This window comes from Cantharellus anzutake, assembly GCF_015039405.1.
Source record: "Cantharellus anzutake strain C23 chromosome Unknown EI90scaffold_9, whole genome shotgun sequence".
Lineage (NCBI taxonomy): Eukaryota > Fungi > Basidiomycota > Agaricomycetes > Cantharellales > Hydnaceae > Cantharellus > Cantharellus anzutake.
The window spans coordinates 1,100,273-1,110,810 of record NW_024066959.1 but is presented as its reverse complement, the minus strand read 5'-3'; the positions used below and the strand labels follow the sequence as shown (position 1 = coordinate 1,110,810).

Here is a 10,538-nt window from a genome sequence, read left to right as displayed (position 1 = left end):
CACATTATCTTCACTGCTCAGACTTCACAAGACTATGATACCGTCCAGAAGAATACTTGCGCGAGATACAGCAGGACGGAAGGATCCAGTTACTAGAAGAATCGATCTCCGATCGCGGAGTCGACTCCTGTGATGTCCAAGTTCACAATATTCATGGGAGGCTGCATTGTGTCAGCCGGGTGGGTAACCAGTGATTAGATAGCGTGGGTGACCAATCAGATTGGCTCGTACAAGTCGTTAATTTGAGAACGCTCGTGGTTGACGACATTGACGCTCTTAGTTTGGGAAGAAAAGAGAGAAGTGGCAGAAAGGGAAACTAAAAAACGAAAACTACAGCACTCAGGATTCCCATGTAGTCCCCTACCATAGTACTAACTGAGCGGCACTCGGATCAGACGGGATGCGACTCCTATGGCCGCAGATGGCGTAACATGTTGGCCATTTCCCACGAGGCAACAATTTCTCACGGGGATTGAAAAGAAATTTGACGCCCCTTGCAAACAGAAGCCTGGCAAGCTCAGCCACCAAATGCTTTCGTGTCGCGATTTTTTTGTAGCAAGGGGATCATGTAACTATGCGACGTTTCAACTCGATGATATTGTCAAACTGCTAACTCTGTAGACCAAGGTAAACGGTCAATGTTCTGGGGCAAGCTTTCGAGTGACACAGGAATAACAGTCTGATTTCCACGCGCATGACATGAAGATAGTAACAGGAATATCCAGTTCCAGAGAATGTTTGAAAAGTGTGCTGGTCAGCGTGACAGAATGTGAATAGCACCTCCTTGGTTATGACAGCGGATCAAACCCACTCCAATCAGGACTTGACTTTGCTTGTTGTGTATTTGTGACCCGAGTTGGTACTAATGGTGTCATGGACGTCGTAGGAGATGATGTTGGTTTTGAAGCAGGTAGGGGGGCAGGCGAAGACATGTAGTTGGGTTGCATGGGCTGTATAGGTTGTAGGGGCGACGCAAAGAACGAGCTTTGTGGTAAATTTGGGGGCTGCGAGAAAGAGGTTATCGATTGAGCCGGTTCCAGCGCGATATTATAGTTTGGTTTCGATGAGACAGTACTGGGTTGCATCGGATTAGACAAAGGAGGCCGGGGTGCCAGGGGTGGCGGAAGAGCGGCGTGAGCAAGTGGCGGCTGTTGAGCCGACAGGGACGATGTTGATGTAGTCGAGGGAGGGGTAGGAAAAGGAAATGAAGTTAATGTTGACGTATTTGAGAGTGGTGACGAGGTCAAGGATGATGCGCCAAAAGATCTTGCTCCTAACTTCCTAGCCCCTGCTCCCGCTACTACTGACCCAAATCGAGGACTGGATGGAACAGATCGGGACTGCGAGGGGGGTGTGGCGGCAGATACTGCAGGCAGAGAACCCGCAGGCTGGGCTAGCGGCAAGGGGCTCGATCCCAATTGTGATGGCGGCTTCACAACGGTGTCAAATTTACTTGGTCAACATGAGATCCGAGAATCACTCACGTCTGAATTCAACATACTCCCCCAAACATCATCTTCCCAGCTATCCCCATTCTCCCCCTTAGGCGGAAGTGACTGGGAAGTCCTGGAAGCACCCGTCTTTGCTCCACTGCTGATAAGAGTTTCGAAATCGACAGGGCCGGAGGCCGCAATCGAGGACGTCACTCCGTTGACGGGGACCGCACTACGATCCTCGATTCGCTGAGAATCGCGTAAATGCTGCAAATGTTCATGTTCCACTCTCTCGCTCAAATTGCGAATTACACTGGAAATTGTCAAGTGTCAGAATTAGGAAGGGATTCCGCGTGGAGCATACCTCATGAAACGACCAAATTGTTCAACATTGAGCACTAACGGACGAAATTTGTTAGCATGTCGTTCCATTGACATGATTTCCAACCAAAAAGTGAATACACACGAGGCCCAACTGACATCTGCCATAACTGTGGCAACAATTGCAATGCAACTGCTTCCCGATCAATCTTCTTCCCCATTTCCTCATGAACGGCAAGTGTGGCGAGCTAGTGCATAACCAATCAACTTGACAGATACGATGGGAAAATATTGGTATTTGAACTTACCATCACAGCCGGTTCTTGGAGATATGAATATCACTCAGCCATACGATCAAGAAAAGAAAACGTTAGGAGACCACACCTTTTGTCCGTATCTTGGCCAACAGTGGCACTAGCTTCTGCGTCAGACTTGCCTGGCAAGAAAACATAAAAATCGTGAACGTTTAGGTCATTGAATACTGCACACCTGGTCCAACGTTTTCACAAGGGCTAAGAAACTCTGTAACGAGCTCACTTTAACGCTTAATATCTTCGTTTTTGTGAAGACATACTATGATGGAAAATCGTTACTCAGAATCGACATCCCACTGTGGATTATGCAGGGAAACTCACGGCCACTCTAGTGAACAACACGCTCTGGACTTCCGCGAAGTCAATCGTCTCGCACAGATCAGGGACGCACTGCAGCGCGCGCTCCTGCACCTGCGGATGTTCAGATTCCAGAGCGTAGTATACCAATGGGAGAACATCTACAAGACAAATCAACTTTTCATTAAACGAAGTAAGGCTCATGATCTCAACCTGCTCGAAAGACGTTTTTGGCAGTCTTCCTCTGTAATTCCGAAAGGTTCTCCAAAAGAACTATCATGTTTTGAGGTGGGTCTTTAACTGTGAACAGGGGCTTCAAGGATGGCAAAACAATCTCCTGGAATTGGTTTGCGTCTAGTGCGGTGGAGATGTTAAAGACATTAGGGAGGATGGAAGGAAGAAGAAGAGGGTCTTTCATCTTTTGTGTGCGTGAACACTCAGATACTTTAAAATGATTTCGGGCCTTAAGGGACGCACCTCAGCAAGGATACTAGGAAGAATCTTCCGTTTTCGCATCCCCTCACTGAATCGGGGCAAGACCGTCTGCAAACCCTTCATAAAAGCGATTTTTTCTTCCCTCGGCTTTGGAGCGAATGTTGCTGGGTCCAAGAAATTCAGCGTCGAGACTGCCACACCTGAGAACCAAGCATGCAAAGCAATCGTCTCGGTAGATAAACGGGCCATAGGTGATGGAGTGACAAGCGATGAGATTAGGTCTATATCCCAGGAATAGAAATGAGCTAGTAGTCAAAGAACATAATCGACACATACTGCGGAGATCAACATCCCACGATTCCATGCCCGGGAGTCCCCCACCTCCCTCAAGGCGCCCTTGATTGCTACGCATGGAGCTTAGACTGTTGTGATTCCGAAAGGGTGGGACGCCCTGGGACGAGGACTCAGCAGTAGTTCAATCTTCTTCCAAGCTGAGTCGCAGTACCTTTGCATGAACAGCATATATTACACACCCAAGGGAATACATGTCGCTCGATGTGACTATTTGCTCTTGTAGTGCATATTCGGGAGCTACAAACATGTTGAATGGGCTTGTTAATAAGGATGACATGACAAACGAACCCATGTAGTCAAAGGATCGTTGGGAGGAAGGGGGGATGCGGACGTCATACGATAGAAATTCCCATTTTGTGGGACTACCGTCTAGCCCAAGGAGGGGTATTATGAGACCGAGACCCGATATCTTCCAGTCGCCCTAAAGGTTTGTATGAGGGAAAGTAGCCAAAGGTGTCTCTCGCACGACGTACGGCTGCATTGATCATCACTGATTCGGGGCTTAAGTTGAGTGCACGAGACGTGCAGAAGTATGTAGAAAGGCCAGTCCCTTGGTCAGTTGTAACACACCCTTTTGTATCTAGAAATTAGGTGGAAAATACGTGAGAGCGGGTAACAGTGGAAGGAGCATATTGAGTACCTCTATCTCGTCTAATGGTTCGGAATCGCGCGAAGCAATGGCAGAACCAGGTATTGACATCGCTAATGAGCCGATGATCGGCTCAGTAGCAAAAACCATTTCCGATCTGGGATAAGTTAATCAAGACTTGTCACAACGCGAGGCAATTAGAGCCCACCTTGTCTCTTCGAGTGGTTCAACCACCTCTGGTACCATTACATCATGAGCGCAGCTTGAAGTGTCAGGACATCATACTTGGCATACCTAACACACAGGGATGACGCATCCTCGTTAAAGCAGTAGCCTATTATACGCAGGAGCACATGAGCCCATGATCAAAGACATGATATGACTTCCGCACCCACCTCCGCCTTCAATACCTCTAGAACACGGTCCCTTGCATTAGCAGTTAGCCGATCAAGAGAGCTGTTCTTCTTATCGAATGACCACACGCTGACGCGCTTCCCGTTCGTCTTGTGTACTGCCTCCTGAACGCGCCATAATCCTGAGGTAAATGGCGGGGAGTTGCTCTGTGGTGGCGCAGGCGAGCCGGTACGTGTCACAGAGGTTGAAGAAAATGATGGAATTGCTGGTGTATTGTTTGAGGCATAGATGTAGTTCTGCGATATCGCAGATACTTTGAAGAAAGATGATGCTGCTTGCGTAGCCGCTGCAAGCATTAATATTTACTACTGCCAGGTGTTTTTGATCTGTTGAAGGACAATTGAGATGAAATTGAAATTCGCGGTTCCGTGCACGTGTCCAAACCCCTGCGGCAGTTATTGGTGAGTGCATAACGAGCAATGCTAGGGAAGGCCATTTTCAGATATTTTGAGTCCACAGGCCCATAAACAGGTACGGAACAAACAAGCCGCGGAGTCATTGCATAAGGATGGCTGCTATCAATGCATTTGTGGTATAGGTGTGGCTTTCGAATTTCTGAGCTTGCGGCCTCATGACGTGTGGTAATAGTTGGCTTCAACAAGTCAAGCTGCCTTGAACTATTGAATCTTGCATAAAGTACCAAGTGATAGAATATTAGGGCCATTTCTCCGATACTTTGAGGGCCTAGCGGGACTGTGAAGGGAACCGGCTGAACGTTCGATTATACAAGACGTAACCCAATTGCTCGGCTCGGAATGGGAGAATCCCTCAGCGAACATGTTTTATGTCCCATAGTATCCACCCGTACAATGCACAAATGTACAGGCATGGTTTGAATATTTGCCAGTGACGTCGGTATATATCCCTACAGATGAATCTGGTGCGAAGACCCTGTTGTTGATGATAGGGACTTTTCCCATCTATGTGCCAATACTTACGCTGGATGGGGGGGGGCAGATGTTTCAGGTGCCTGGTAGGAGTATCTACATCTGTGCCAAATGAACTCAGTAACATACGAGTGACGGGTCTAAGAGGTGATGCCCCTCTTGAACGATGTCAAGTGTCCACTTATTACCTTTGTTGTTTGCTTCGAAGATCAGCACACGAAGTCGGAGTATCAATTGCTAAGCCTTTATCAATAGGGATTCCTTGTCAATTCTACCTTGATCCGGACTCGGGTTTAATATTTACGCATGGGGGACCATTCTTGCATGCGGATAGTCTCTTCTCGCGATGGAGTCTTCTCCGTTCAAGAATACTTGCAGCGCAGCTGCCGATGCGAGAGTGGTCGAGAGAACAGATATGTAGCTGCATGTGGCGAACTGGCATCCATGAAACTTCCCAGTGAACCTGGACAACTCCAGACTTCAATCCTAGTGTCGAGGCAACTTCCCGCAGATGGCCTCACTACCCGAAAGTAGGAATTGAAGTTAATCACCGGAGACGCCAGGAACAATTCCGCGTTTTTCGCTTAATTTGAAGTCATACGACCACCAAACGCGAGGTCCTGATCAATTCCGACAACGAGTCGATTTTGTGCTGAATGAATAAACTGGCGCAGACGTGTCATGTACGTCCTGGGGCGCTCCGATGATGCCATAACTTCGATCCTGTTAGAAACAATCGGTTGCTCCGAATGCCGCCAGTTCCTCGAGGAGCAGAGGAGAGCAAGCATTCTTGGCGACACCCCTTGGCACAAAATTTACTAGTGCTCTGGGGCGGAGAGATGACCCAAGACCTCGCCACACCTGATGGCTGAAACCCAAGACGCCATGGCGAAAGACTTGACCGAACGACAGACTTTGGAAGGGGTTTACTGGATCATGACGACCGTCTGATAGAACGCCTCCAGGCTTAATCATGAACCAAGCTGCGTGGAGAATAACATGTTCTCCCACTTGTGGTACACATAATTAGTAGCACAAATTTGGGGCATATACTGCCGCAAAGACTAGGACTAACAGCAAAACAAGGACGAGCCATCGAACATCTCTGGCGATGCCGCTACTGAGGCACTCGGTGTTGGTCGAAAATCGCTTAATTGAACGGCAGACAACGGATGGGACAATATTGTGTAGGTGCATCGTGTGTACATGGCCGTGTCAGAAGGGGTGCGATGTCATGTAAAACCGTCCGTTGGCGATCGATCATCCTCGAGTCGTGTCAGAGCGGAGCGTCAGGTTCTGGAACGGCGGTGTTCCTTATCACTTGCAATTTCCGGATTCTCCTCCCCGTGTTTGGGTAGTCTCGATTACATTCATTCCTGCGATATTATGCTTGCGTTTGACGCATCCGTTCTCTTCTCTCGACCCACTGCGACACCTATTGCAGCGAACATCACTGATTCCTGGCTCCACTATGACTTTGACTGTGGTCTATCCTAATAGAGGCTGGTACGACTATGGCTGGCAGCCCTGGCTCAGGAACGTCATGCGAATAAGCCTTTATTCCATAGTAGGCGGTGGCAATCGTCTCACCTGTTGTGCACATGTGTCACAAGCGGTTCCTGATCTGGTACTTGGCCTGAATTACTCGATGCGGTGATCAAAGCTTCTGTGCTTGAACGCCAAGTCAGTACACAGCATATTTCCTGTCTTGGGGATTCGGGGATCCCATACCAATATCGCAAGAGCGTTGTTTGGTTGTAGTCATCGCTGCGTGGTGAGGCGTGCTTCGGGGGGGAACACACTTTGAAACTGAAGATTCCGAGAGCTTACTACAACGAGGAGCGCAACAAGGAGATTAATGAGCAACTCATCGCCTCAGTGATCCGATTGAGCTGGATGTAAATTGCGTCGTTATGATGGGCTTCTCTCTCTCGCCATATGAGGGTTGTCAGGGGCGAAGACCGTTTCCGGCCATGCTATCAAGTCAGTCGCACAACGTATGGCTGCACAGCCGGGGGCATACGTGAAGCCACAGCAAGTGTCTTGCCATCCGGAGGTAAAAGGAGGCCGTTGGCGAAGTTGATCCAGAATGCAACGGTGGTATATTTGATTTTGATATTCGGCAGTAATAAAGGCCACTCATGAGGTTGGTAACCGATAAGCAGCTTCCCGCATGGGACGCTTCTGGACGTGCCTGCTCACGCGGACTGTCCGCATATGGTACATGGAACTTCGTGGAGGCACACAAGGACGGGTGCCTGGATATGCAGCTCCAGATGGAGCAAAACCTTTGGGTGTTGGGGTTTTCGGTGGAAGGTCCGGGATTGGACGCAGGCAAAATCTCGACCCCGAGAGGATGGATGGCTCGGTATACAAATGCCTGATTTCGGCTCGTCACTACTGTACAGTGTCGAAAATTCTCTGTCACTCATATACGAAAATTGCTTTGGAGCTGTCTAGCTGTATTGACCCCGTCCTCGCATTCCATCGGTTTCCTGGGGTCTGGTTCATTGGTAACGCGGCACTCGGTGCCCGCGTTGCCCGCGAAATAAGTCGCTGGGTCTGGGAGTCGTCTTCATCAAGTCGCTGTGCTAATCATGAGCAGGCCTCCCTGTCTGGCAGCCCCATATCTAATTATAGTCAACAAACTTAAGGCATCATCAGTGCAGAAATGGGGGCAGCTAAGAAAGATCGGGTGATGAGCATAACATATATAGGGGCTCTGACCAAAGGGGGAGGCATGCAAGTCATAAGCCGCGACACACCTGCCTACGCGACACAGTGACTTCGACGAATGAGCATGGTTAGCCAGCAAATATGTAATTCCGTTTACAGCTTCATTAAAGCACAAAACTTCGAACGACGTCGGGAGGACAACAGATTTAGGCGCTGAGGCATTGAACGTTGTGTTGCCACATTCCGAATTATGTAGTCTGGCCCATTGAGTCAGAGTGAATCAGCCTCAATGGGGCCGCTCGGCTCCGATAAATTTTAAACATTAGTCTTGGCGTTACTGGCCGGTGGAGCAAAATGTAAGGCGTGAAGTTGCAGGTGAGGACAGGATACTAGCCTCTATATTAAACAAGAAAGCTGAGCCAAAAGCTTAACACTAGTCCTGCCTACCAACAGGGGCTGTGTCAGGCCATCTCAAGGATTTGAAATACATAATAAATCCCAGCCCCTGGGACCGTTATAAGATGCTACCTACAATCAATCTCCGTTCCTTCTTCCACCTAAAGTGGCACAATGATCGCCCCACTGGTTCTGTTCCTTCTGGCGAGGTTAAGCTGGACGGTTCATGGACAGTCGGTACGTTAACGAAGTTAAACTTCTGTGGTTTCATTAATTTCCGCATCACACGCTTTCTACGCCCAGACATCTGCGCGTTGTAATGTATCAAACTTTCAATGGGTTTGACAGGTTGCTTGGAGGGCTATAGGAGACGAGCTAATGTAGCATTCTTAGTCCTTCAACACTCTTTCCCAGAGTCCCTGCCTGGTAGGTACCAGACGTCGGTGACAATGGTGCCGCTCTTGATCGTCTTACTAGGTTGCAGCATATCTTCAGAACACTTGTTCTTCGGGTGAGTTCTAATCTAGGCCTGCGTACTGCTTTCTTCATATGGCAGTTCATCTAGGTTTTAATGTCCCTTCCCTTGATTCCCTGGGCGTTCAATCATACCGTGAGCCTTCGGTTATCAGTAGATGTGAGTGCGCCCTCTAATACCTAGTGGTCAAGGTTAATATCCAGTACAATATTAATTTTTCAAGGTGGATGCTCGAGCGTCGTTTACTCCCTCATGGCTGCGTGTGCCGGTTGTCAAAATGGATCATGGTACAGGTGTGTTCCTATGAAGGACTTATATCGCACCTGAAATCCTAAGGCTGCTTCTATGTACAGTTTGTTTGTCTGGCAGGGTGGTTGTGGTGGAGACACCGACCCAGTTGGAACGTTCGTACTTCAGATTGACTTTTCTCGCACCTCACTGAGCACATCGCCTGCTCAACATCAGGTATAGCGAGCCGATTCCTGGTGGCACCAGAGTCCCTGGGTGGGCCTATCTAGATCCCGGTGATGGCATTTTCAACCCTAGGGTTGCGATGGGTAATGGTTTGTATCTGTTTTTACGACATTCCCGTCTCAATGCGTTCATGGCAGATTACTTCTTACAGAGTCCCCGGAAAGCACTCCTAGCATCCCTTCATCCACATCAAGCTCCTCTTCGTCGACCACATCAAGTGTCCCCACCACCACTCCTATTCCCACCCCTTCTACCACCATTCCTGCATCCATATCCACGTCTACATTCACAGGCTCGTCTGCTCCCACTTCAACTCAGGTACATGCTTCAATTCAAAGCGAATACGCACCCACTAACTTCTCGGTATCTCAGATAACGGTAACATCGTCTCCAGCTTCGCAAGCATCTTCAGCTTCTCAGTCATCAGCCATAAGCTCACCAGTGACAATTTCCTCAGGATTGCTAACAAAAGCCTCTGGTTCAATTGTGGCGAGCAGTTTATCATCACTCCCGGGCTTCGTGATTTCCTCGATATCCACTGCGAGTGCTGCATCAACGAGTATTTACAGATCTAGCAGTTTTACTTCGTATACCACAACTGGTCCTGGGGGTGTTCCCACGATCGTTGTCACTCCAGCCGGCAAATCTGGTGGAGGTGGAACTAATGTGGGCGCGATCGCTGGTGGGATCGCCGGCGGTCTGGTGGGCATTGCGGCTCTCGGATTTTTGACGTACAAATACCTCCATCGAGGACCTGACATTCATGACTCGATTCCTGAGCCTGAAATGATTAATTATTCGCATGGCGGTGGTGGAAGTAGCCCCCTTCCGGTAGGACCGATGTTCCCTTCACTTGGGGTCAACGTATCCCCTTTCGGACCCGGAAGTTCTCCCTACGCTCCTGGGGTGGGGCCTTCTGGTGTCGGTGGTGGGGGCTCGGGTTACGTGCCGGATGGTGCTGCTGCGACATTAAGCCCTCAAGCACCTTTTGGCACCTCTGGTGTACCAGCGCCATTTGGTTCAGATAGTGGTGCGGCAGGCTATGCGTCTGGAGGGGATGCTGGGCATGGAGCCGGGGGAAGTTCCGGGTACGGAACTGGGGGAGCAAGTGCTGGATATGGATCCGGAGGAGTTGGTGCTGGGTCTGGATCCGGAGGAGTGAGTGCGGGATATGGATCTGGTGTGAGCGCTGGAATGGGGGGTGCACCGACAGGCACTGTGCCACCTTATGGGTTTGGAACACCTTCAGCACCATATGCCGGTAATGCGGGTGCCGCCGCTGCTTCGGGAGCTGGGGCTTCTCAGTTGCCTTGGGGAGCTGTTGTTGGTGCTCCCTTGGGTGCTGGTGTCACCTTGGGCGTGGCAACTGGCGTAGCAGGCCGGCAGCGTCGAGCGCACAATTATAATGACAGCCAGGGGGCATTTGTGCCACCACCTGAGTCCCCAGGACTTACAACTCGTGCTCAATCTGTA

At 49.6% G+C, this 10,538-nt stretch overlaps 3 protein-coding genes across 3 annotated transcripts; 2 read left to right on the top strand and 1 right to left on the bottom strand.

Moving 5' to 3' along the window:
- Positions 1 to 788: 788 nt before the first annotated feature.
- On the bottom strand, positions 789 to 4,453 carry EI90DRAFT_3144538 (kinase-like domain-containing protein; the record flags this gene model as incomplete). The annotated part of the gene is made up of 17 exons (XM_039065157.1): positions 789 to 1,277; positions 1,485 to 1,746; positions 1,798 to 1,831; positions 1,900 to 2,002; positions 2,137 to 2,190; positions 2,244 to 2,327; positions 2,390 to 2,526; positions 2,579 to 2,783; positions 2,843 to 3,081; positions 3,137 to 3,251; positions 3,306 to 3,391; positions 3,443 to 3,575; positions 3,672 to 3,734; positions 3,795 to 3,900; positions 3,952 to 3,979; positions 4,038 to 4,077; positions 4,139 to 4,453. 17 exons carry the CDS (start codon positions 4,451 to 4,453, stop codon positions 789 to 791), a joined length of 2,493 nt encoding a protein of 830 aa, XP_038920040.1.
- A 2,764-nt stretch (positions 4,454 to 7,217) lies between these two features.
- EI90DRAFT_3013756 (uncharacterized protein) lies at positions 7,218 to 7,697 on the top strand (the record flags this gene model as incomplete). Its single annotated transcript, XM_039056694.1, has 1 exon — positions 7,218 to 7,697. One exon carries the CDS (start codon positions 7,218 to 7,220, stop codon positions 7,695 to 7,697), a length of 480 nt encoding a protein of 159 aa, XP_038920039.1.
- Positions 7,698 to 8,059: 362 nt separating this feature from the next.
- Positions 8,060 to 9,746, top strand: EI90DRAFT_2665094 (uncharacterized protein). The gene is made up of 12 exons (XM_039053428.1): positions 8,060 to 8,095; positions 8,147 to 8,353; positions 8,420 to 8,455; positions 8,510 to 8,542; positions 8,594 to 8,627; positions 8,682 to 8,750; positions 8,815 to 8,884; positions 8,945 to 8,995; positions 9,063 to 9,154; positions 9,217 to 9,383; positions 9,438 to 9,463; positions 9,523 to 9,746. Exons 2-12 carry the CDS (start codon positions 8,291 to 8,293, stop codon positions 9,638 to 9,640), a joined length of 759 nt encoding a protein of 252 aa, XP_038920038.1. The 5' UTR covers positions 8,060 to 8,095; positions 8,147 to 8,290; the 3' UTR covers positions 9,641 to 9,746.
- The last annotated feature ends 792 nt before the right edge of the window (positions 9,747 to 10,538 follow it).

What these genes read in the sequence shown, in the direction of transcription:
- EI90DRAFT_2665094 (XM_039053428.1), top strand. Translation starts at nt 8,291, where the DNA reads ATGATCGCCCCACTGGTTCTGTTCCTTCTGGCGAGGTTAAGCTGGACG. An exon ending in ATGTATCAAACTTTCAATGG is followed by an intron (nt 8,456 to 8,509) that starts GTTTGACAGGTT and finishes TAGCATTCTTAG; the next exon opens with TCCTTCAACACTCTTTCCCA. An exon ending in CAAAATGGATCATGGTACAG is followed by an intron (nt 8,885 to 8,944) that starts GTGTGTTCCTAT and finishes TTCTATGTACAG; the next exon opens with TTTGTTTGTCTGGCAGGGTG.